The sequence below is a fragment of the Primulina huaijiensis genome, chromosome 3 (genome assembly GCF_012295235.1).
Source record: "Primulina huaijiensis isolate GDHJ02 chromosome 3, ASM1229523v2, whole genome shotgun sequence".
Taxonomy (NCBI): domain Eukaryota; kingdom Viridiplantae; phylum Streptophyta; class Magnoliopsida; order Lamiales; family Gesneriaceae; genus Primulina; species Primulina huaijiensis.
In genome coordinates, this window is record NC_133308.1 from 9,609,895 (window position 1) to 9,636,726 (window position 26,832).

General features: G+C 34.6%; 2 protein-coding genes and 3 long non-coding RNA genes across 6 annotated transcripts; 1 reads left to right on the forward strand and 4 right to left on the reverse strand.

Annotated features, from left to right (window-relative positions):
- Nucleotides 1-4,510: 4,510 nt before the first annotated feature.
- On the reverse strand, nt 4,511-5,205 carry LOC140972172 (uncharacterized). The gene is made up of 3 exons (XR_012174447.1): nt 5,038-5,205; nt 4,619-4,888; nt 4,511-4,538 (listed from the first exon to the last, which is right to left on the reverse strand). It is a non-coding gene; the product is annotated as an uncharacterized lncRNA (long non-coding RNA).
- Nucleotides 5,206-5,283: 78 nt separating this feature from the next.
- LOC140972171 (uncharacterized) lies at nt 5,284-6,069 on the reverse strand. 2 transcript variants are annotated; one of them, XM_073434639.1, is made up of 2 exons: nt 5,587-6,055; nt 5,284-5,437 (listed from the first exon to the last, which is right to left on the reverse strand). In XM_073434639.1, exons 1-2 carry the CDS (start codon nt 6,046-6,048, stop codon nt 5,312-5,314), a joined length of 588 nt encoding a protein of 195 aa, XP_073290740.1. In that variant the 5' UTR covers nt 6,049-6,055; the 3' UTR covers nt 5,284-5,311. The 2 variants fall into 2 exon arrangements, 1 of the variants encoding a protein (XP_073290740.1); XR_012174446.1 differs by lacking the exon at nt 5,284-5,437 and adding an exon at nt 5,462-5,497 and having other exon boundaries at nt 5,587-6,069.
- A 153-nt stretch (nt 6,070-6,222) lies between these two features.
- On the reverse strand, nt 6,223-6,600 carry LOC140972693 (uncharacterized). Its single transcript, XR_012174524.1, has 3 exons — nt 6,565-6,600; nt 6,354-6,500; nt 6,223-6,291 (listed from the first exon to the last, which is right to left on the reverse strand). It is a non-coding gene; the product is annotated as an uncharacterized lncRNA (long non-coding RNA).
- A 10,193-nt stretch (nt 6,601-16,793) lies between these two features.
- Nucleotides 16,794-18,194, reverse strand: LOC140972170 (uncharacterized). Its single transcript, XR_012174445.1, has 5 exons — nt 18,114-18,194; nt 17,907-18,027; nt 17,557-17,807; nt 17,330-17,452; nt 16,794-17,238 (listed from the first exon to the last, which is right to left on the reverse strand). It is a non-coding gene; the product is annotated as an uncharacterized lncRNA (long non-coding RNA).
- Nucleotides 18,195-21,418: 3,224 nt separating this feature from the next.
- On the forward strand, nt 21,419-24,958 carry LOC140972468 (uncharacterized). Its single transcript, XM_073434891.1, has 4 exons — nt 21,419-21,775; nt 21,863-21,982; nt 22,046-23,811; nt 24,214-24,958. The coding sequence occupies exons 1-4, from the start codon at nt 21,419-21,421 to the stop codon at nt 24,956-24,958; spliced, it is 2,988 nt and encodes a 995-aa protein (XP_073290992.1).
- Nucleotides 24,959-26,832: the final 1,874 nt, after the last annotated feature.

Below are 26,832 nucleotides of genomic sequence, written 5' to 3' on the forward strand. Positions count from 1 at the left end.
CAAAACTTATAAATGTTGTCAAGTATTTATTGTGTTATATATATTTGTAAACACTAAATCAAGGTTCCCACTTTAAATGGTTGGTAAAACCAAACTAACATTTAAATGGTACCAGGAAATTAATAATATGATATATTGATATATATTAAATCAAGGCATCCACTTTAAATGGTTGGTAAAACCAAAAAAACATATAAATGGTACTTAGAATTTAGTGTAACATATAGCAACAATAAATCAAAACTCCCACTTATAAGTAGGGTATAAAAATGCTTAAAGAAAATAAATATAACATAAACTATAAATAATGATTAAATAATATAAAACATAGATTATTACTTTTTAATAACCTTATTATCATACCAAGAGCTTCATCTTTTCATCTCAACCTTGGGAAGTTAGCTACTCATTATTCAAAGTATAAAACTTTGAATATGAAATTAACATACTAATTATTTTTAAATGATCAAATAAAGGAAAAATAAAGAGAGAAATATTATGAACTCAAAGAGTTGTTCATAGAATGAGGGATATATCAATTCATTACAATGCACCCCTATTTATAGCCAAATTTGGGGAGACAACCACAAATAAAATATTAATTTTTTACACATAAGTCTTCATTGGTGTTCCAAGAAATTATATTTTAATACACATCACTTTTGAAAATCTTCCCATCCAATTTTGCTTCTCCACATAAAATAAAACACGTGGATAATTGAGTTGTTTGAATTGTGGTATTTTATTTTAACCATTTGACCAAGTAGTTTGAGAGATATGGTCAAAATACTAGAGCATGGTAAAACTGTCACTCCTTTGGTAACTTTGTTTGTTGCTTAATTTGATCTCAATTGTGTGAAGATTTTTATCTCATGCTTGTCACCAATATTGTAGATATTATCAACTTTCTACAGGTCCAAGAATCATCTTAATCTCATTTACAACGTCAAATTTATTCTTGTTTTATCGAACCTGTAAAAATAATAAAAACTTATAATTACACAACAACTTATTTTTTATACAATTTATTATAAAACATATAATATTTAAACATTTAATAAAACAAAAACTATAAATTTATATTATAAAACATTTAATTAATGTACAATTTTTATATTTATCAGGGCTCTCTCTGGGCCTTCTCCCTTTACGATATTCCCATTCTTGCCGTTACCACAAACCGTTACCACATACTGTTACCACATATTCGTAATGATGAAAATACGATCGTCGGGCTCCCACTGGGACTATCACCCTCACGATATCTCCAACATAATCGAATTAGTCACAATTACTTCACTTCCTTCAACGTTTTACGTTTTCATCACTTAAAAAAATCGTGCCTCACATACCATTTTTGTTTTTGAAACCAAGCATGCAACATGTCTTTTAAATATCTTCCTTAAATCATAAAAATCCCTTAGACATTTAAAAAAATCATATTTTAATCATGAACATTTCATAAATATTTAAAAATAATCATAATATCATAAAAACAGCATTTAGGGCATTACCATGACCTATACATATTTTTAGGTGTAAAAAGACCGTTTTACCCTTGGACTCGACATTTTACGTTTTTGACTTTTTTTTCTTGATTTCTTGACTCTAACATGTCCCAAATAATTATTTAAGCTTACTTGAATTTTTTCATATTTTTATTTGGCTTAATTAGATGACTTTTAATTTATTCTTTAAATGTGACATATTAATGCGTTTAAATCCTGAATTAAACCAAACCTTAATATAAAATTCCCAAATTAAAAACTTAGACTTATAATAATTATTTAAGCTTAAACCTAATTTTTTTCATAATTTTATTCTGCTTAAAACTAGGCGTTTCAATTAACTCGCTAATTAGCTTTTCGTGCGGTGATTAAATCCCGAATAAATCCAAAACTCGTTATTTTGATCCCAAATTTTTAACATAACATTTTAAAGATTTATTCTACCCTTCCAAGTTATGAGCCACCCCCGTGGACCCTTGGATTCAATTTTATCCTTTTATTTTTCGTTTTTGACACCTTATCGAACACACCAAGCCATCTCCTAATTTACTTGAGCCACGCCCGAGCCACCTTGAGCCAAAACCTAGCCAACCCATATAGGGACCCTATTGACCAAGCCCAGCCCAAAGAACATGACCCTAACCCGCTCAAAAACTTTCTGGAAGTCGACCCATGTTTCTGCATGTGTGTGTGTGTAGTGTCCTTGAACATAAGAAACTCCTATCTAGTCTAGGACCCCTTCCAGCCCTTAACCACTTGACCCCTCATGACCCTAACCTTCCCTGGACCACGCTTATACCATACCCAGACCAGCCCAAGCCCCTGGACGCGAGCAGCAACCCACTGAAGCTTGACAGCAACCTCTCGCCTACTTGCTGTCATGAGCTTCAATCTCACGTTTTTGTGTTTGGCTCGAGCCATGTCGAGCCACCCTGCACCAACTTATGTCCAGCCTCTCTAGGCACCCTCCTCAACCCTTAGAACCCATAGGACTCGAGCCCCAGTTGCAAACCGAAGCCATGCTTCCAAGCAACACAAACTGGCCGAGAATCCCATGCATGGTAGGACTCTACTTATCTGTTGCTAGGACCTAACCAACCACCCCAGACCTTGAACTAGCCCATTGTGCCCCTTTTTAGTACCCTAAGGACCTAACCTAGCCCAGCCAAACCCCCTGACCGAGCCCCTTAATCATCTGCACGCTGCTGCACACCCCAGCCTGCCCTTATGCTTCTCAGGTGGAGTCCTTGTTGACAAGGACTCCTCCCAGCCCCTGATTTTCAAGTCCTAGCATGGCTAGGACTCTTCCCTTGACTCACCCACGTCCCTAGCCAGGCCCTGGTCCCAACCAAACTCAAGCCAAGCCAGCCAACCTGTAAAAACGAACCCTCTCAATTCCAAGACAGAAAGTTGGTTGATCTTGTTTTCTTGTTTCTGTCGTGAGTTTAGTGATTGTGTGGGACTCTAATTCACATAAAATCTTTGCTCGATCATCACTTACTATCATGGCAGCCTCTTTACATGCATGAACAATTTTTTGGATCCAAAAACCATGGATTTAACACTTATAAGTGCAATATTTCGAAAATACAGAAAATTGGCTTCATGTTCTTCATGCATACAGTCTTTAAACAATATAATGATATGATGGATGAGAAAAGGAGATGTATGGCGCGCCTTTGCGTTATACACGCATGAAAAACCGTTGACGACGAAGAACGGGACGAGGAGACGAAGACTAAGAAGTTTCCCTTGAAGTTTTCTCGATTTTTCCTTGCTTCCTTCGTGTGGTGTGTGTGTGTCGTGTGTGTTGATGGGATTTTGGGGAGAGTTTATGAATTTTAAAAGTGGGAGGCGTGAGTTATGAGTGTAGGGGTTTAGTGATTAACAAATTAAATACTAATTAAATTACTAACTAGGCTTTAGGCCTATTAAACCACTAAATTAAGCCCATTAGTCTTAATTAGGATTTAATAAAATATTATCAAGGTTTTGTTTAAATAAATTTGTGAATTTATTAGCCGGGTTGCTGAAAAGTTCGTATTTTTGTTGAAAAACCGACACCGATAAAAATTCCGTCCCGGCATATAAAATCACCTCCAAAACCCCTTATTTTCAAAAATATGAAAAACCATCAACCATATTTTAAATAATTAAAAATAATTATTTAATAAAAACATTTTACATTTTTCAGCCCTCGGTCCCCGTTCCTCGATCGTCACTTGAATATTTCTTAAAAATACAATTTTATGCATGATGACAATAATATCCCGTTTAGCATATAAACAAGTATGTCACATAATCGATTAGCCATTAAAATCAATTAATTACTCATTTTTCATATTTCCTAGATTTGCATGCAGTTGGATTACGTCGTCTTAATTTTGGACTTTACAACTGATCTCTAGGATCAACTTTCGCAGTAATCTCAGTGTGCTGAAATGCTCGAAAGATAGCCTAACAGCTATGAATTTATATGATAAGCATGAGCGTAAATTTCAGCAGAGTAACAGTAAGAAAGATTGCTAGTTCACTCTTCGCAACTGATTGTAAAGTTTCGTGTGTTTTTCTTCAGCTGCTTCTCTCTGCTATTTATAGGCTTCCCTCCAACGGTAATATTGAATGCGATTTAAAATTTCTATCCGTTGAGGTGCCACGTAAAAATTCCTCTACCAATAGTACAGTGCGCCTTTTCTGAAATGCGGCGTTCCCACTAACAGTTGCAGACTGTTGTACTATTTGTCGGTTGTCGTTTTCAACTGATGACTTGTCCAGTTGAAAGGTAGAAGCTGATAAAGTTCACAACTGCACTCAGTTGATTGCACGTCCAGTTACGTAGATCAGTTGGTTGGATAGTTTTGTTGCAGGATTCAGTTGAGGCGTCCGATTATGTTTAGTTTATATGATCAGTTAATTCGATCTATTAACCCTTCAGTTTGTCAAACATCCGAAACTTAGTTTCCAACAGTTCACATACTCCATCATTTTGTAATCGAACATAATCTTCATATACCCAACTAAGAAATTAGCCTAAAAAATGACAAAGAACACTAAGTTAATATGAACAACAAGATTCGTGTGATTAAATATGTATTCAAATATTAACTTACATAAGCTCTTGCAGTTCCAAGTGACATGGCTGTGTATGTCGAGTTTCTAAATTCAAACTCTCTTTTTTCAGTATCGTAAACAAGCAAGAACCAATGATATTTGGCATGAATTGGGAACAACCAAAATCTACAACGATCCATCAACTTCCTATTTAGTTGTACTAATTTTCTCCTTGAATCATTTGTCAAACATGATAAAAAATCATGGTAACCATCATCTTTCAACTTCCGTTTTTTGTTCAACCTCTAAAATGCATCCAATACCTCATCCTAAGCGTGGAAAATAACATATTATCATATTTATATAGCCGTTGACATTTTCCCAAAATTTTTCGCAAACCTCTCTGAGATGAAGAGTCCTTTTTGTGCAATTTCATATATACATACCAATCGTTCAAATTTTTTTAAAAAATACAAACCTGGACTGTCGGATCCATGCAAAATATTTCAGAACCATTTTTTCCATTATACCCACTCACAATTTGCATATAACAATTGATAATATTGTCTTTCAACGCATTCCCAAATGACAAATCATAGAATTCAAGTTAACAAATTTTGAATCTTTCTCCTTCCCACACAGTACCCACTACAAGAACAAGAATATGGTTAAATCCAATAAAATATAAACATGAATTAAATTTAAAAAGTTGCAAGAGGTGTACCTTAATTTTTCCCCTGTAAGATAATTTATTATGATGTTGCGCTCTTTGTCTGAGACTTCTTTGCAACTACAAAAACTTCTCTACCTCTGAAATTTTTAAGTTTTGACTCATCTTTATCAGCGGATATATTCTTGTCTTCTATGCTCGTGTCTGCCTATGGAACAACAAAAATTTACCAAGCGGATATCTTCTCGTCTTCTACGCTTGTGTCTCCCTATGGAACAACAAAAATTTACCAAAAAAATTAAATAAATGACATCATTATAAAAAATAACAAAAATTAAAAATTAAAATGCACCATACCTCATCACTAATTACACGATACTCTTTGCATTCTATAATGGACTTTGTTTTGCGTCTTCGGGTGGAACTTGGAGGAGTGACGAACATATTTGGCTTTCTCTTTCTCACACGATTAGTTTTTGTCATTACATTCTTCACAATTAAAAATATAACATTACTGACCTTGTCCTCTTGCGAACCAGTGACACCATGAGCATCATCTCTTACATCTACTACCTCTCTCGAAGAATCCTTGGTGTGAACCTTATTTAGTTCCATATCCAACTTAGTGAAACCGACATCATCGCATTTAATCAAATCTGTCACAACATCAACATCATGGACTTTATTATATCCACCTAAATATGTGTCAAAATATTCAAAATAAACATTCTTGTCGTCATTTTTTTTCTCATCAAGTTTACCATTTACCCGACCACCACCAACATCCTTTGTCATATTTTCATTAGTTTGAAAACACATATATCTAAGTATTTGAATCTCATGGAATTGGTCTCCACAAGTTTTTCTAATCTCCTAATTTCGCATGTTGTTTCTTCCTCCTTTATTTTAGACGACACCTGAAAATTTAACACATAAAAAAATCAACACCAATTCCCAATATATCATAAAATAAATTTGATGAATTTATTTGTTTACCTTTACATTTCTTTGTCTCTCATCAAATAACTCCAATTCCTTACCAAATGGAATGATTTCAAACACCTTTTAGAAATTAAAAAAAATGTCACATTTGCTATACTAAAAATATTCTTAAAACAAAATACCTTCGTACGAGTAATTCTTTTTAGCAAAGTCTTGGCGTCTTCAACTTTTATCGGGATCTTGCTTTCACCCCACTTAAAAAAACGTGAATATGTACGTGGAGATTTGAATACTACTCCTAAGGAAAGAATTTTTTGGTACACCCAAGCCTACATAAATAAAGATACAAATGTTATAATAAAATATTAGTTAGAAAAAATAATAAAAAATCACCATCATCCCGACAACACAATCATCCAAGTATGTTTTTGTAATGCTCGAAAATCAGTACACGTAGACCGCATGTATGAAAATTATTAATTTACTAAAATATTTTAATTAAATGATTTTAGATCCATGAATTATATATTTTGAGTGATTAAATGATTAATTGTGTAATTTGCCCGGTTGAATAATTTAAAGATTTTCAAAAGAATATCGGTGGTTGCCGGGGATGGAGGACCGGAAACGATTAAGGTGTTAAAGATTTAAAAGCTAAATTTTTTTTTTAGTTAAGAAATTAGTTATTTTAAATATTTTAAAAATTATTGCATGTTTAAGGTCAAATTTAATTTAATTAGAGGGAGTAAGGAATTTTATGTATTTTATAAGAGATTTTTGGGAAATAGGAATTTTTAAACTTTTTTAATTTAAGAACTAATAATTTTATTAATCTTAATGAGCATAATTTATTAATTAAAAATATGGTTAATTAAGTCCATTAATTATGTGTTTAAGAAAAATTATTAAATTATTTTAAAAGAGTCCTACAAACACACCTAAATATACACACATCTAAACACCTAAATTTTTTTTAAAAGTGTTTTGGTGATTTAGGACTTCATGTTTCGAATTCTACACTGTGTAAGAGAAAGAGATTTGATTTTATAGCCGGATTTAGAATGAAACATGATGTGAAATGGTGAAACGACAGACTTGATGATTTAGGTACTTTGAATGCTTGGGATTTAAGGAAAAAAAATGATGATAGTGTTAAGGACAATATGTTTGACATATATGAGAATGAAGTTTTAGTAAGTACCAGTCACTAAGATATTTTATAATTTTGGATACTATATGATGACTATGGATCAAAACTGGGTTTAACAATATGAATATATTTTGAGAAAATTAAATTATACGATCAGGACGACTTAAGTTAAAATCAACCAATTAATTAATCTTTGGGAAGATAAAATAACTTAAGGTAGTTTAGGATTTATAATTGATAGATGATGTAGAGTTAGTTATATCTTTGACTTTTTTGAGATCGAGAAACTTTGTATAAATGTATAAAAATGGAAGATGTCATATCAAAGTACGCAGCGAAAGCGTGATAGAGTGCAAAATTTAAGTCGATTAAATTAAGTTTGAAGTGAATGAGGGAGCTTAAGATTTTCAATAATCAAGACTAGACAAATTTCGAGTACGAAATTTTATTTAAGTGGGGAAGATTTGTAACTCCCGAAAATCTATATACATAGATCGCATGCATGAAAATTATTAAATTGCTAAAGTATTTAATTAAATGATTTTAGATGCATGAATGACATATTTAGAGTGAATTAATGATTAATTGTGTAATTTTTCCTGATTGCAAAATCTAAACATTTTCAGACGAATATCGGTGGTTGGTCGGGACGGAGGACCGGATACGATTAAGATGTTAAAGATTTAAAAGCTAAATTTTTATTTTTAGTTAAGAAAATATTTATTTTAAATATTTTAAGAATTTTTACATTTTTAAGGTCAAATTTAGATTAATTAGAGGGAGCAATGAATTTTATGTATTTTATAAGGGATTTTTGGGAAATAGGTATTTTTAAACCTATTTAATTTGAGAACTAATGATTTTATTAGTCTTAATGAGCATAATTTATTAATTAAAAACTAGGGTTAATTAAGCCCATTAATTAAGTATTTAGGAAACCTTTTTAAATTATTTTTAAAATAGTCCTACACACACATCTAAACACTTGAACACCAAAAAAAACACACAACAACCAAAACACACACAAAAGTTACGTGAATTGAAGGGGAGAAGAAAAGAGTGATGCGGCCGATCCTTTGGCTTGGGCAAGTTTTGATTATTTTTCCTCCATTCGTCATCGACGTTCCACCGCTTCGGTATTCGTATTTCGAGCATTTTAAAAGCAAAAGCACATTTCTAAACTTTCTTTTTGCACCATTGAAATCATAATATGTGTGTTTTATGTTTTGAAGCATGAAAATTATATTGATCAAATTATTTGACGATTGGATGAATATTTTTCAAAGTTTTGATGTTCTAACGCTCCCTTGAGACGTGTTATGATTTCTAAAGGATATGCTACCATTAGGGGAATAGAGGAAGGGTTTGAAAAGGGCCTAGGGTCAGATCCAAGGCTGGCTCGGGTTTTGGAAGGGCGTGGTTTAGGAATAGAGGAAGGGTTTGAAAATGGCTAGGAAAAGAGATGGGGCTCAAACTGTGGTCCACGAGGGTTGGTTTGTGTTTCACGGGGGTATTTTAGGGATGAAATCTTATGTTTAAAATTTGGGAAGAAAATATTAAGTTTGGAATTAATTCGAGTTTAAAACGCTTCACGGTTTATTTCTAAAATATTGTATCCTTCAAAAATATGATATTTTTATGATATATGCAAAGGCTATAAGATTTTCTCAAAAAATGTTATTTTATAATTTTTGAAGGACGCGATATTTTATTAATAAAAAGAAAGAAAAAATATTTTGAAAGATGTGAATTGACTGCGACACAAAAGATATAATGGGGATATTGTGAGGGAAAATACCTCAGAGGGAGCCCGTTTATGGAAAAAAGCCCTAGAGGGAGCCCGACGATCGTATTTCCATATTTGGCCACGGCCCAGTGACGAGAGTTGTTGATGCCCCGCTCCCAGATACTTGGTATAGCTAGAATGATCAGTCGACCATGATGATATAATAAATGATAGTCACTTTCAAGTATCAAAATTTACCCAAAATGATATACGATGATGAAAAACTTTATAATTTAATTATTTATGATTTACATATGATTACGAGTTTTTACGCTAGCTTATTTTAAATAAAAATATGATTTTTAAATGCATGTGCCTGTATATATATTATTTTTTACGTATGGTTAGAACGTGATGAGTCATTAGACTTGTTAGGTTTGGATGGTCGCATGCGATGATGATTTTGAGGGAGGCGCTGATGCTTGAGTGGATCGGGTCCGACAATATACTCCCGAGGGACTTTTATTTTCCGCATTATCTTAAGATTTAAAGTTTTAAAGCAAATACTTTGAGGATTATTTTATTCGCATTATCTTAAGATTTGAAATTTTAAAGTAAATACTTTGAGGATTATTTTATTAGAAATTTTATGCTTTATTTTGAAGTTTAGTGTTGGGATTATTTTAAAATTGACGTAAAAGTTTGTGGGTGTTGATTGATGAATTTTATGCATTTAAGATTTTTAAATATTAATTTTTATGTTGGATAGTTTTGAATTTAGAAGAAAACGTTTATATATAAATAAAATTCCCTAGTATTTATTAAAATTTTGAAGTTAAAAGTAAGGTACATTTCAGTTTTCCTTCCTATTGCTCCTTCCGAATTCCCAATATGTCCAGAAATTTTATCGTATAGAAATTCATAGGTAGCGTCTCCCCATGAATATCCAAAAAAAGTAGGCAAGTCATCAATGTAAGAAAATACAAACCGGAGTGTCAAATAAATACTTAGCAGAAGTACTATGCAATTCAATGCAAACGAAGTAAACATTCTAACAAAATCATCCAATTGCGATTCATCATCTGATTCAGCTAATAATAAGATTCAGAAATCGTCTTCCTCATGGCTTTTCTAAGCTTCCCTGCAAAATAACGTGACAAAAAATTTAACTTTGTTTTGATATCTTGGTTTACAGGTTGGCTCCCATGAGGTAGACCAAGGACGATAGAAAACTTGAATAATGTGAAAGGACCGACAATGCCCTTCCCAAAGACAAAGGATGAGGAGTAACTGTTGAAACTCTTTAATATCACATCAACTCTGGTACTGAAGATGGAGAGTTTAGGCATCTTCAACCATTTACAAAAAGGAGTACTAATGATCCTTATTCGTTGCCTCTCATTGACTTTTGGTTCAAGCTTGTTCATTATTTTTATAAAATAAGTAGAAGAACATCGTGACATTACATCTTTTCCGCTCTGCATATGAGCCTCATTATCATTGACATTTTTTAACCTTTATGCACAAAACAAAACAAAATTAAAAAAATATTAATATAAAAAAATTAAAAAAACACAAGCTTCTAAAATTATTCGAAACAACACGTACCATCAAAATTAGTAACATAAAAAATATAAGACAAACAAAAACAAAGCAAAGCATATTAAAATTGACGACAAACATTTGCTTGCTGTCGCAAACAACAAAAAAACAAGCAAATGCTTGTACAAGGCTGACTGAAAGGATGATTGTACGACCTACCATTTAATCATAAACAATAAGTTCATGAAATAACTACAATTAATTTCAAACTTTAAAAACAAATTGAACTTAAAAAATTCATATGCCAGATTAACTCCAATGACTTTGACAATTTTTCGTGCAACAACACCACAAAATCAGTATATGTTGCCTCCACATAAATCATAATATATTTAAAAATTGCGTTCAATCTCAAGCATTTTCAATGAAAAAATCTAACAGTAATATATATCGTAACCATATACACTAAAATAAATGATAGACCGAAAAAACGAAACACATAAGCAGAAAAAAGAAATTATAATCAATAGAAAGATTATACAAATTTATAATGTAACTTGCCAATATGTCCATCCTGCTAACCCTTCTATCATTATGCAACAACCGACCTCAGCAGAAACAGCAAAAATAATTACCTTTCCCACCCATGCTTCTCTCCAATTAGCTAATCCATTCTAAAAGAATTGGCAATCTCAACATCTACATAATATTGGTTAATGGAACAAAAAAGTATCATAGTTTGAACCTCCTTGAACATGGAGACTCACCTTTAAACCTATTCATCATAGTAGTCCAAAAAATTAAATAAAACGCCTACGCATATGCTAAACCTTGCTCCAATCCGTTTCTCACTACAACACTGTCATGAAACTACAGAAAAATGGGAAGCACATCAAAATCCACAAATTTCTTAAAATTTCAACTTTAAAGATCATAGCAACATCCGTACCAATCAATTCATGATTATATCTTGAGCAAAAATGACAAGTACTAGTAAAGATATGAAAGCTAAAAAATGCACAACCAAAATTAGTACATAAACATCTATCGAAGAGATAACGAAATTCCTCTTGTTCCGGCCTTCTTCTTTTAGTCACACGCGTACATGGAAGATCTTTGTGCGTTTTGAGCCATTTTTTTTTTTGCCTCCAGTTGCCTTCGCTGTCCATGGGTGTCGAGGCGGGGGGTTTTGATGGCAAGGGATTTACTGTCAAAATCGTGACAGTAACATAAATCAATAACAAATATGGTAAAAAAATATCAAATTATGATTCTCCAAGAAATCGGCTGTCGATGTCACTTGGTTTTCTTCTTTCTTTCTACTTTATGTAACCCTATTTGAAATCTTCGTCGTCTAATCCATGGGTTTTGCGTGGCCTGCAGTCTTGAAGGGGGTGGTGGAAAGTTAGGGATTCTTTGGGTCGACGGGAAAGAAAATGGGAGAAGTGAGAATGGGTTGTCGTCAGAGAGAAAATGAGATTTGAGATAAGAAAATATAATAGAATAGGAAAAAATGAATTAAAAATTGAGGAGGGAGTTTAAAAAATATTTCCCGTCTCTCAGGTATTGCAGACAAATTTGGACTGATTTGAGGACTGAACACAAAGTTGTGTTTGTGAGTGGGGATTTTCCACCAATTTCTCCTTTTGTTTATTTATTGATTTGATTATTGATATAATAGCTCAAATCATAGAGTAAGAATGAAACGCGACTTTCATAATAAATTGTCGAAATTTAAATATCTGAACTGTGTAATTCATTGATAAAATAGTACAAATCAAAGTAATTCATATAAGTTTTAAAATAATACAAATTTCAGTTACAAATTTAATGTATGGTTAGCATAATCAATCGCACCAAAATTTTAACAAGTAGTCTCCTCTTCTCTAACCCTCTCAAGAGATTGTTTGACTTGATTATAACTTATTTCATTATAAAATATTTGAGAGCTTATAAACTTTCGAATTTTTTTTTGTAAATTTTAAAAAATAACACATAAATTGTCAAAGTAAAGTGTTGGAATATTATAGATTTCATAGTTTGACAAATTAATCCGTAAGAAGAACCAAAGAAAATAAATGATCGAATAGTCAAATAAACGTAACTGAAGACTTCTTTTGAACTGAGCTAGAAAAACCTTATCAAACTGAAGTATTCTTAACTGATAGGACATCGATTACAACTGATAATGCCCAGTTGAACTGATCGGTTGATCAGTTGACCTCTAATTAGTTGGCCACGTCATCAGTTGAAGAATCAGCAGACAGACTGACAGGTCGTACCAAAGCAGAACAGTTGTATCAAAACAGAACAACCTGAATACCTTGTACTACTGTCAAATAAAGTAACTACATGAAGATTCCACAGATATTTTTTATTAAATTCAATACGACTGTTGAGATCGAAAACTATATATAGCTGATCGAATGAGCTGAAGAGGGTTGGTGACTAAAAAGCAAGCAAAAACACAAAGAGCAATAAAACTACAACCTTTAATCATTTGAGACACACTACACGAGTATATTCTCAAGTTTACAGATCGCACATTTAAGCTCTATATCTATTTTATTTATCAGTAGCATTCAGGCTAATTCAGAGCGTTTAAGTTACTAACTGTACACAAACTGTTAATCTAAGAGTTTCAGTTTTGCAGTGTGTAAGACCAGCTTAAGTGGAGTATTACAATCTGTTGTAATATATCTAAGTCTTTTAGTAAAATCTTATCCTTGTGATACAAGGGGTGACATAGGAGCATTTGAAGTCTCCGAACATCCATAAATATTTGTGTGTTCAGCTCGGTTATCATTTCAATTTTACACTATATTTACCATAAGTGTTCGATCTATATTTTACCATAAGTTTTCGATCTATATTTCAGTCTTCTTCCACACTTTTAACAGTTGACTAATCTATATTGACAAAAAAGATTTTAATATCAGTTCCTCAAAGAACTGATTCAATCAATAGAAAAGAGTTCAAAAATCCTAAATGTTTATTCAACTACCCCTTTCCAAATACTTATATTTCCTTAACCGATCCTATCATAAAGTGTTGAAAAAATATTGAGTTTCCTAACCTTTTTTATAAGGTCTTACTTAGATATTTTTAAATGTAAACTTATCCTCATTAGTTTTATCACAATCTACCCTCACTACAAGAAAAATAATTTTCCGCAGCATCTATTGAATTTTTATGCAAACAAATAGGGGGTTTCCGCGCTTGAAAAAAAAAAACTGGGGCGCCATCCACAGCGTGCATTCAAAGCACGCTGTTAATGTTCTTATTTGCGGTGTGCCCGTGCATGCGCGCTGTTAATATTATTAGAGCTCACACGTACAATAGCGTGCAATAAACGTACGCCGTTAATGTTCTTATCCGTGGCATGCCCGTGCATGCGCGCTGTTAATATTATTAGAGCTCACACATACAATAGCGTGCAATAAACGCACGCCGTTAATGTTCTTATTCGCGGCGTGACCGTGCATGCGCGCTGTTAATATTATTAGAGCTCACACATACAATAGCGTGCAATAAACGCACGCCATTAATATTTTGCACGCCATTAATATTCTTATTCACGGCGTACCCGTGCATGCGCGCTGTTAATATTATTATATTGTAGTAAGTTTGGTTTTCCCATTTTTAAGAATTGGGTTCCATTGTCACAAAAATTCACTAAATATAATATTTTGTTTTCATTTTGGGTTCTGAAATGAGGCATCATTTTGGGTTCTGAAAATAATATTTTGTATACTATTCAGCCAAACAAGGAAGCCCCTACAAATGTAATTCACAAGTTAGAATTGAATTTAGTGAATAAAATAAAATTTCCCAATTTTACAAACAATTAAAATTAAATAAAATTTGTTCAATTCTGCACAAACATATGATCCAATTCTCAAAATTACGTGAAGCCCTTCATCTTAAATTGTCTTGATAAACTTGACAAGGTCCAAGTTATCTACAAACAAACCAAAAAAGCTGCTGGGCCGAAAAAGCTGCTGGGATGGGCTTTGGAGTTACGCATCAAAAGTTGGAGCTTATGTAGAGCAAAATGACACTGTTAAACAACTTCAAGATATGGTGCATAACTTTCAACAAGAAATGCAAGAAAATGAAGTCCATGTTTTTACAATGTATGAGACAACAAAATCAACAAGAACATATTAGTAATTAAACAACATACAAAATCAGTTTGTTATATTGTACACCTAAAAGCTTTTGGATTATCATGAAGACATGCTTGACACAATTTGTTTGTAAACTTAGGTTGCTAGTGGAGGCATTTGTAGTGGTATTGGGAATGAAGTTGGTAGCAATATTGATATCAATATTGGTGCAAAGAAAAGATGTGATTTTGATAATGTTAAAAAACATCTTGCTACAGCTCAGATAACTATCTTAAAATTATGTGTTTCTAAGCTAAAAGATTTTTACAAAATAGGAATCGTAAAATTAACAAATTTCAATTGTTTATTTGCAGTCAAATTTGAAGAATGTGAGTTGTGGAAATATATGTGCTAATAGTAAATGTAAGTTGCTTCATTGGTCTGTTGATGGATTAGTTGTTGTAGAAGGTCGAATTGCATCTACAGATCCAAACACAAAAATGCATCATGTTGTTCTTGGTGGATCTTGTTGGAAAGTTTGGGTTGGTTTTGGTAGAGAAGGTGGATCTAATTCGACCAAATGATGAAATGCAGTTTCTCGATAACGCAATACGAAGCACGATCGCGAGGTTATCTAAATTTGTAGTATTGTGTGATTGATATAGATTCTATAGGATTTTGTGGATTAAAAATTTAATCATTGGTATGTTCTAGCTATTTTGTGACAGATTTTGTATTTTGAGACTTTCTGCTTTGGTTGTGTTTGGATTATACTTAGATTTGCACTAAATTTATTATAAAAACTTGATTTCTCGTTTCTGTGAAAAATCGAGTTTTTCCGCGTTCCAAGAGCCGCGGCACTGAACCCACGTCAGAGGCAGCGCCTAGGCGCTAACATTTCGCACCATGTAGCGCCTAGGCGCTGCACGCTAGGCGGATGAAATTGTTTTTTTTTTGTACAAATTTTCTTTTAACGGATACGCCATTGATTTTCTTATCCACGACGTGCAGTGCGCGCTGTCGATACTTGTGTCCACGACGTGCGGTGCGCTCTGTCGATTCTTCTATACACGACGTGCGATGCGCGTCGTCGATTCTTATTATTCGCAGCGTGCGTTGCGTGCTGTCGATTCTCGTATCCACGACGTGCGGTGCGTACTGTCGATTCTTCTCTACACGACGTGCAGTGCACGCTGTCAATATCATTATTCGCAGCAAGCATTGTCCGTTGTCAAAACCTATGACTTTCAACAACTTTTAACTGTGCATCATGAAATGCGCGCTGCCGAAAGCCCATTTGCACGCCGCGAAAAGTCATTTTTGTTGTAGTGTCTTGTATATATAATTAATATATCATGCAAGTTGATTTCAAATATTAAAATAATAATATAATTTATATTATAATTATGATCATTATATAATAATAAATAATAGTTATTATAGTATCGAGTGTTTGTTATTTTGTTAAAAGTTATAGTTGAAGATAATAATAAAACTCTAAATATTTTAAATTGAGCAGCCTACTCATCACGCTCCGATTGATCACCCATCATGAACAATCACTACAACAAAAATGAATTTTCGCAGCACGCAAATTGGCTTTTCACAGCGCAAAGCGCACGCTGCGCAGTTAAAAGCTGTTGAAAGCCAGAAATATTGACAGCGAACAATGCCCGCTGCGAATAATGATATTGATAGCAGGCACTGTACGTCGTGGATATAAGCATCGACAGCGCGCATGGCACGTCGTGGATATAGGAATCGATAGCACGCACCGCACGCCGTGGATACAAGAATCCACAGCGCGCATCGCACGTCGTAGATATAGGAATTGACAGCACGCAACGCACGCCGCGGATACAAAAATCCACAGCGCGCTCCGTACGTCGTGGATAGTCGACAACGCGCATCACACATCGTGGATAAGAACATCCACGGCGTATGTTTGCACGCCGTTAAAATCAATACATATTCACACTAACGAGAAATATGTAGAAATTTAGATTCATTCACACTAATAAAAAATTTATTCACACTAACGAGAAATTTAGATTCATTCACACTAATTCAGATTCATTCACACTAACAAAAAATGCAGATTCATTTAAGTATAATCGAGACACAAAATTAATAAAAGTTACCAAAACAGAAGATCTCAAGATTCAAAACAAGATGCAAAATATGTCACAAAATAGCTAGAACATAGCGATGATTAAATTTTCAATCCGCAAAAATATGTAGAATCTATATCAATCACACAATATTACAAATTTAGATAACCACACGATTGTGCTTCCTATTGCATCATCGAGAAACTGCATTTCATCATTTGGTCGAATTAGATCCACCTTCTCAACCAAAATCTTATCAACCCAAACTTTCCAACAAGATCTACCAAGAACAACATGATGCACTTTTGTGTTTGAATCTGAAGATGCAATACGACCTTCCGCAACAACTAATCCATCAACAGACCAATGAAGCAACTTACATTTACTATTAGCACATATATCTCCACAACTCACATTATTCAAATTTGACTGCAAAAAAACAATACAAATTTATTAATTTTACGATTCCTATTTTGTAACAATCTTGTAGTTTAGAAACACATACTTTTAAGATAGTTACCTGAGTTGTAGCAAGATGTTTTTTAACATTATCAAAATAACAACTTCTCTTTGCACCAATATTGATATCACTATTGCTACAAACTTCATTCCCAATACCACTATCATTGCCACCACTAACAACCTAAGTTTACAAACAAATTGTGTCAAGCATGTCTTCATGGTAAATAAAAAGCATTTAAATGTACAATATATCAAACTGATTTTATATGTTGTTTAATTACTAACCTATTCTTGTTGATTTTGTTGTCTCATGCTTTGTAAAAACATTGACTTCATTTCTTGCATTTCTTGTTGAAGGTTATGCACCATATCTTGAAGCTGTTTAACAGTGCTATTTTGTTGTACATAAGCTCCAACTTTTGATGGTTTAACTCCGAAGCCCATCCCACACACTCTACCCTGAGCTTCCTTGCCAAACACAAGGCTAATTGCATCATCAGCAATGTTAGTTGTGTTTTGAGATTTAGTTGGACATTCTTGTATTTGTTTCTGCAAATAACAAAGATACTTTCTAAGAAAATAACAAATTTAGGTTGGTCATTTTTTTCTTAGGATCTGATACAAATAAAAAAGACATAATTCTATAATCATTTTGTCTCCAGCAGCTTGAGTAATAGGTTCCCCATTTTTTTCCTTGTGCCCTTCAATCCAAACTTGCGATCTTATAATTTTTGTATCTCCCTGAGTTGTCTTCTCCTTAAATATAGAAATATATAAATTCAAAAAATGTATATATATACCATTACTTAAATTGAAAAATATAAAAAAAAAAGAATATTTACCGTGATGTGAGTCAAACGAGCATAACCTCTCCGGCTCATTGTGTGAATGTGGTCTTGTTTTACCCTCATTGCTCTAAATCTATGATAGGCTCGTAATAGTTTGTATTTTTATTGTCATATCTCTCATTTTTACAACTACCAACGTGCTTAATTGACACATTTTTGTGTGATTTTATTGTATAATGAAGTTTTCTGCTCTTGCGATAAATCTGGGCTAAAAAGGTGATTTTATATCACAATTAAAGTTGCCAATATGATATTAGTGGAAGAAGTGGAGCAGAAAAATTCAGAAGATGTTTTTGGATAAGGTGTGATCACGCCTTGTAACTATTATTCGGCTGCCTAGATAAGGAATTTTCATATCAAGGAAGATATACAAGATAGAGTTTTTTCCCTAATAAACTCTATATTTTTAATGGATATTTCCTAGGATCTTTTAATTTTTAGTAATTAGGTTTTATTTTGGATTATTGGGCTTTTCTTTTTTTTGGACCCATTTTTTGCTTTTGATTACCTACCATTCACGAAAACAAAGGGAGGCTGATTACAAAAGGAGATCTCCCAACCTTCTCAAAGTGTTCCTCACGCACAGTACAAAAGGGAGGCAAGAGGCTGCGCTGGAATCTTCCGTATCATCTCCTAAGAAATTAGTTTGCACTCTTTTGTTTTATTTTTATTTAGTATTCATGGAAATTGTATACCAGGCCATGCTTGGCTAATTTTCTAGTCTGATTTAAGGGTTGTTTTTTACTATTTAATTTATCACTGTGAGGTATTTGTTCTTAGATTTAATATTCTTTTTATTCCAAGTATTTGTTGATTTATGATTTAATTCTATGAATATTGTATATCGATTAATCTGATAATTTAATTTGATATATGATTTTCTACTGCTAACCATGAATTCAGTGATCTGTAATTGTCATGAATGATTGGTACACGAGTAGCGTAGATTAGATGTGTTGTCCTATCATAATATATTTAATCTAAATAAATCAACCAAATTGGATTTATCAATTGCAGCTATCTCGATTGTTAGATTTCAAGATTAACTGTTTTCACAAATATAAAAGCTATCGTTAATTAATATGGAACGCTATCGTGCCCAGTCGGTTATTGATAAGTTTTGACGGGATGCTGGGTTCGGTCAATTAATCTAGGAAAACACAAGAATTTTAGCGGCTATCCCTATAATTTTAAGGTTAATTGCTTGCAACAACTTGAATAAATTGTTTATTTGCCGATGAACAGTGATATGATTAAATAGTAGAATTCCTTGAATCAGATCTTTCTCATATTAAATTCTTCACTTTATTCTAGTTGATCAATTGTCATTTAAATTTATTATTTTCTTTTCGTAGAGAAATTTAGTTTAACATTTTATTAAATTAATATCCCAAAAATCCCCCCTTTTATTTATATTTTGCTCGAAAGAAATAAATCTCCCGTTTCATGTGGATTCGACCCTGCTCATCATTACACTAATTTTATTTAAAGAGTAGGAATTTAAGTTTGGTGGCACAACGACATCACACCAAATTTTGGCTCCGTTGCCGGGGAACGATGCAAGGTTAATTTCTTTTGATTTTTTTTTTATTTTTTTTATGTCTCGTTCTTCTCGTACAGGTGAACTCAAATTCAATCCGGAAATCGAGAAGACAACTAAGAGATTGAGAAAAAAAGCAAGACTAAGGCGTGAAAAGCAACCATCATCATCATCTCCTGATTTGAACCAAACATTGGACTCCAACGATACAGAAAGAGAATCTGACATTGATCTTGAGATTGAAAGTGACCAAGAAGAAACGGTAGGACAAGCTTAAAGAACACTCATGGAGTTAGCTAATCTGAATGTTATTCAACAACCATTATGCATTCAATTCCCTACTACTGATGCTACCTTTGAATTAAAATCTGGCTTGAGTCATTTATTGCCTACTTTTCGTGGTCTTGCAGGTGAAGATCCCCATAAACATCTGAAAGAGTTTCATATTGTTTGCACAACCATGAAACCGCAAGGGATCACAAAGGAAAAAATTTCACTGCGAGCTTTTCCATTCTCTTTAGCCGAAAAGGCTAAAGATTGCCTCTATTAATTGCCCTCTGGGACGATCACGACTTGGGATAATATGAAACAACAATTTTTGGAGAAGTTCTTCCCAGCCTCGCGAGCAGCAAACATCAGGAAGGACATTTGTGGGATTAGACAGTTACAAAGAGAGACATTATATGAATATTGGGAGAGATTTAAGCAGTTATGTGCCTGTTGTCCTCAACATCATATTCTAGAACAACTCCTAGTCCAATATTTCTACGAGGGTCTCTCACTTTTTGATAGGAACATGATTGATGCTGCAAGTGGAGGTGTATTGGTAAACAAAACACCTCAAGAGGCACGAGCTCTAATTTCTAACATGGCTACCAAAGCACAACAATTCAGTACTAGGCAAGACAACCCTCCACGACTAGTCAATGAGGTAAGTGTCACTACAAGAAGAACCCACGCAACAAGCCAATGCGATTGGTGGATTTCCTGGGCAGCCCCAGCGGCGGTATGACCCATATTCTAATAGCTACAATCCAGGATGGAGGGATCACCCAAATTTCAGCTATAAGAATCAAGGAGGCCAACAAGGATATCCACAACAAAATTGGAACAAACAAAAAAAACCAGAACAAGCATCCAACTCAAGTATGTCTCTAGACGAAATTGTAAAGGCCTTAGCTGAAAACACTCAAAAATTTCAACAGGAAACGAGGGCAAGAATTCAGAATCTAGGAACCCAGATCACTCAGATCGCTACTTCAGTCAGCAAGTTGGAAGCTCAAAATTCTGGAAAACTACCGTCACAAACGGTGGTTAATCCAAAAGAAAATGCTAGCGCCATGGTATTGAGGAGTGGGAAGGAGATTGACCAAAAGAACACTTCACCAATAAAGGATACTGAAGAAAAAAGCGCAACTGAAGAGACCGAAGGAGAATCTGAGGAACAACCAAAGGTAAATTTTAAGTCTTTCTCATCTACTATTTCTAATGCGGTTGTTCCTCCATTTCATTCCAGGTTGGAAAAATCCAAAAAAATGGACTACGAGAAAGAAGTGTTGGAAACCTTTAGAAAGGTGGAGATCAACATTCCTCTTATAGATGCCATCAAACAAATTCCAAGGTATGCTAAATTCTTAAAGGATTTGTAAACTAACAAGATGAGGTTGAAAAGTGATGAAAAAGTAAGCGTGGGGGAAAGTGTGTCCGCGGTATTAAGAAGTCACTGCCAAACAAATGCAAGGATCCAGGTATGTTTACAATGCCTTGTGTTATTGGAAATCTGAAAATTGAGCGTGCCATGCTAGACTTAGGTGCATCCATTAATGTCATGGCCTATTCAATATACCGTGCTCTGAATTTGGGTCCTTTAAAAGAAACTAGAGTGGTGATTCAATTAGCTGACAGATCTAATGCTTATCCCGAAAGAGTTGTGGAGGATGCTCTGGTACAGGTTAAAGAATTGATATTTCCTGCGGATTTCTACATATTGCGAATGGAAGAAGACTCCACTGCGATTTCAGCTCCGATTCTATTGGGGAGACCTTTCATGAAAACTGCTAGAACCAAGATTGATGTGGAAGAGGGTACTCTTTCCATCGAATTCGACGGGGAGATTGTGAATTTTAGTATTTTTGATGCTATGAAATACATAAATGAAAACCACTCTATATGTTAAATTGATATTGTTGATTCAATTGTGAAGGAATGTTTTGAGGAGACATATGAGATTGACAGTTTTCACATGCAGGCACAGTTGGATGTGGAAGGAGAGATAGCTGAAGCTTGGGAAATTTCTGAAACTGATGAGGATTCACAAACTGTGGTTCCAAATTTAGAAACTGAAATATTAATTCCTCACAAGAAATTGCTACCCTCTGTTTTGTAGGCACCCAAATTGGAATTGAAAGATTTGCCTGATCATTTGAAGTATATCTATTTGGGAGACAATGAAACTTTGCCTGTGATCATCTCAAAAAGGTTAACTGAAGAGCAAGAAGAGAGATTAACCACAATTCTCAGAGAACATAAGACCGCAATTGGCTGGACATTGGCGGACATCAAAGGCATAAACCCTTCCATTTTCATGCATAGAATTCGTTTAGAGGATGATGCCAAATCGGTACGAGAATTCCAAAGAAAACTGAATCTGGTAATGAAAGAAGTGGTAATGAAAGATATTCTCAAGCTTTTAGATGAAGGAATAATCTATCCTATTTCGGATAGTAAATGGGTGAGTCCGATCCATGTCGTACCAAAGAAAACAGGTATCACTATGGTAAGAAATCAAAATGATGAGTTGGTAACGACAAGAGTGCAAAATGGTTGGCGTATGGTTATTGACTTTCGAAAGCTTAACTTAGCTACTAGAAAAGATCATTTTTCTTTGTCATTTATTGATCAAACATTGGAAAGACTAGTTGGAAAATTTTATTTTTGTTTTCTTGATGGATTTTCAGGTTATTACCAGATAGTCATTGCTCAGGAGGATCAGGAGAAGACAACCTTTACATGTCCCTTTGGAACATTTGCCTACAGACGTATGCCTTTTGGACTTTGTAATGCTCCAAGTACGTTTCAAAGGTGCATGCTTAGAATTTTTTCAAAGTATATTGAGAACTGTATTGAGGTATTTATTGATGATTTCACTGTCTATGGGGATTCATTTGACAATTGTTTGAGTCACTTGTCCAAGATTTTGAAAAGGTGCATGGAAACCAATCTGGTTTTGAATTATGAAAAGTGTCATTTTATGGTGACCGAAGGCATTGTGTTAGGACATGTGGTCTCCTCTAGGGGTATTCAGGTTGATAAAGCAAAGGTTGATTTAATCACAAATTTACCCTACCCCATTAACATTAAGGAAGTTCGAGGTTTTCTTGGACATGCAGGTTTTTACCGCAGGTTCATTAAGGATTTCTCAAAGATTGCTCTACCGATGTCCAAGTTGCTACAAAAAGATGTACCTTTCAAGTTTGGAGAAGATTGCAAGGAGGCTTTTAACAAGCTAAAAAACATGTTGACCATAGCGCCTATTATCCAACCACCTGACTGGAATTTGCCTTTTGAAATCATGTGTGATGCGAGCAATTATGTTGTGGGGACTGTTCTAGGCCAGAAAGTTGATAAGAAGAGTCACGTCATACACTACGCCTCAAGAACATTGGACTCTGCGCAGTGCAATTACACCACTACAGAAAAGGAGCTTTTAGCAATTGTTTTTGCTTTAGAAAAATTTCGATCATATTTGCTAGGCTCTAAAGTAATTGTGTTTTCTGATCATGCAGCATTGAAATATTTGTTGACAAAAAAAGAGTTGAAACCGAGGTTGATAAGGTGGATACTCTTACTCCAAGAATTCGACATCGAGATCAAGGATCGGAAAGGAATTGAGAATCCAGTAGCTGGTCATCTGAGTAGGTTGGTGAACGAAGATAATGTTTTGCCTGTTTCTGAATTTTTTCCTGATGAGCAGCTATTTAAGGTGAAAGGTACGAATCCCTGGTATGCAGACATAGTTAATTACTTGGTTACCGGAATTTTACCTAATGATCTTAGCAAATCTCGTAAAGTGAAAATTCGTTGTATGACAAAGTATTATGTGTGGGATGAACCTCATTTATGGAAATTTTGTGTTAATCAAGTTATTAGGAGGTGTGTACCTGAAATTGAACATAAGTCGATCTTGACTTTCTGTCATAATTATGCATGTGGTGGCCATTTTGGACCAAAACGGACTGCTAGGAAAATTTTGAATTGTGGTTTATATTGGGAGACACTTTTTAAGGATGCCTATTTGTTTTGTTAAAGCTGTGAACAATGTCAAAGAACGGGATCTTTGTCCCATAGAAATGAAATGCCCCAAAACCCAATTCTTGTATGTGATATTTTTGATATTTGGGGCATGGACTTCATGGGACCATTCCCTTCATCGGGAGGCTATATTTTCATACTGCTGGCAGTTGTTTATGTTTTGAAGTGGGTATAAGCAAAACCCACTAGGACTAATGATTCTAAAGTGGTTGCAGGTTTTATCAAGTCTAATATTTTCAGCAGGTTTGGAATCCCAAGGGCGCTAATAAGTGATCAAGGAACTCATTTTTTCAATCGAACAATTGAAGCATTGCTGAAGAAATATGGGGTATATCATAGAGTGGCCACTGCCTATCGTCCACAAAAAAATGTCCAGGCCGAAGTTTCCAATCGAGAGATCAAGTTTATCCTAGCAAAGACCGTCAATCCGGGAAGAAAAGATTGGAGCCTTCGTCTAGATGATGCACTCTGGGCCAATCAGACGACATACAAAACTCCAATAGAGATGTCTCCTTACAGGTTGGTCTTTGGAAAAACGTGTCACTTGCTTGTGGAAATTGAACATAAAGCCTATTGGGCGGTCAAACACTGCAATATGGACTTGGAAGAAGCGGGCGAGTTGAGAAAGTTGCAACTACAAGAGTTGGAGGAGATAAGATTGGAAGCATATGAGAATTCACGAATTTACAAAGAGAAAACGAAGTTGTTTCACGACAATTCTATTCTGCGAAAACACTTTGTTTTCGGCCAACGAGTGCTGCTGTACAATTCTCGGCTAAAGCTCATGCCAGGTAAGCTTCGTTCCCAATTGCTTGGACCATTTGTTGTAACTCATGTGTTCCCTTATGGTACAGTGGAAATCAAGAGTTTGGATACTGATAAAATTTTCAAGGTGAATGGACATAGACTGAAGGTGTTTCACGAGGATGAAAGTGTGGCAAACATGCTCGAACTTGATTTGGAAAAACCACACTATTCGGAAATTTAAAGGGACGAAAAATGTCGAGCATAACGACATAAAAAAATTGTGCTTTTGGGAGGCAACCCAAATTTTTGTTTTTGTTTTTTTAATATTTATAAGTTTGGTTTATTTTTGTGCAGAAGAGGTCTTGTTATAGAGCGTGATCACGCCTTATAAGAAACCCACTTCTGAAGGAAAAAAAAATTGGTGCCAAACACAGGAGATGTATTTCGACAAGGCGTGATCACGCCTTGTCTGAACACATCCTCTGCCCCTTTTTTTTCTTTAATTTATTAATAAAATAAAATAAAAACGAAAAAGCAACGAAATTAAAAAAAATACAAAAAAAAAAGAAGAGAAAAATGGTGCCAAACACAGAAGATGTATTCGGTTAAGGCGTGATCACGTCCTACCCAAACACCTATTCTGATATCCAACAATACAAAAAGGTTTGCAACTCCATAAAATTGAAATCGTGTTTCCACTTTTCCTTCCCTTATTTTCGTTTCCCCTTTCCCAAATTTCTTGCAGGTTTTTTTTTCTCTTCCCACCGCCTCCTTCTCTCGGTCCACCACAACAGTGCACGGCGCACAGTTTTCTCCTTCGCACAGCCAACCCCGCTCGTCGACCAGTCCGCAGCGCCGCTCGTCCACATCTCCACCAGCGCACTCTGACCGAAATCCATCTCAGTTTCGCACAGCAGCTTTGCTCGGTTCATCACTCATCTCTACCGCATCTCCACCAACGCACAGCCGCCACGCAAATTTAGGTGACATCTCTTCGACAACTCTCTTATTTCGAATATATGTGTTTAGATGGTGCTTTGTTAACTTATTCTTTCCACTAGAAATTGAATATCGTTGTGTGCGCTTATTATTACTCGATTAACTTGTGATTGTGCCCGTGTTTATTGTTGGTTGTGGGATAATTGTGTGACGTGTACAATTGTTGATAGAATGCAACCGGGTTCTCAAGCATCGAATAAGAAAGTAGGCACCCCGGGTTCTTCGTCGGGGCGAAAAAGGGCTAGAATGGGAAAGGGGATGAACGTCCTACCACCTGCCAATTCGGATTTACACGGACATTTAACCTTTACAAGAAAAATTGAAAAGGATAGGTATAAAGCTCTATGTCAAAAACAAATCATCCCCTGCAAGTATATTCATCACCCAACCTTGGAAGTTTTAAATATTTGATATGAGGTGTTTGAGTTAATCAACAATATTGGGTGGACGCCTTACTTTGCAATCACTTGCCCTGCCTATATTGAACTTGTGCGTGAGTTTTATGCTACGTTCGAATTCACAAAACCTGACAATTTCACGCTTTCCAGCCCAGGGGTGGTCCGATTTCGTTTGATGGGTCACACTTTTCACTTTTCGATTACTGAACTTAATCTTGATTTCGGTTTTATCACCGAGGACTTTGCTCACACTGATGAATATTTGAATAGTGCATGTGATTTTCATGATCAATTTAATCCCATTGTTTTCTAATGAGCTTGTTCCACACAAAACGACTACGACCCAAATAGATCCAAATATTATCATCTACATAATCCGGTATGGAAATATATTCATAGATTCTTGGATTTTACTTTTTCGGGTCGTAAGCATTCTGTGGGTGTGTTGACGAAAGCTGAGTTCTTTTTCCTGTGGTGTATGCAAAACCGAATTAAAGTGAACCTCGGCTATTGGTTAGTTTCACAATTTGTTAGTGTGGTCGCGCATAAACGTCATCTGATTCTTGGGTCTTTGATCACTGCCCTTGCTGTTAACTTGAATTTGATTGATCTCAATAATAATAACCTTCATGTCGCTTGTTCTATGGAGGCTTTGGATCTGTGTTGTTTAGAAAATATGGGACTAATAGAACAATTCCATGGAGTTTTCACTTTTTGT

What these genes read in the sequence shown, in the direction of transcription:
- LOC140972171 (XM_073434639.1), bottom strand. Translation starts at nt 6,048, where the DNA reads ATGTGTTTTCAAACTAATGAAAATATGACAAAGGATGTTGGTGGTGGT. An exon ending in ATCGTGTAATTAGTGATGAG is followed by an intron (nt 5,438 to 5,586) that starts GTATGGTGCATT and finishes GTTGTTCCATAG; the next exon opens with GCAGACACGAGCATAGAAGA.
- LOC140972468 (XM_073434891.1), top strand. Translation starts at nt 21,419, where the DNA reads ATGCCTTGTGTTATTGGAAATCTGAAAATTGAGCGTGCCATGCTAGAC. An exon ending in ATGAGGATTCACAAACTGTG is followed by an intron (nt 21,983 to 22,045) that starts GTTCCAAATTTA and finishes TCTGTTTTGTAG; the next exon opens with GCACCCAAATTGGAATTGAA. An exon ending in GTTAATCAAGTTATTAGGAG is followed by an intron (nt 23,812 to 24,213) that starts GTGTGTACCTGA and finishes TATTTTCAGCAG; the next exon opens with GTTTGGAATCCCAAGGGCGC.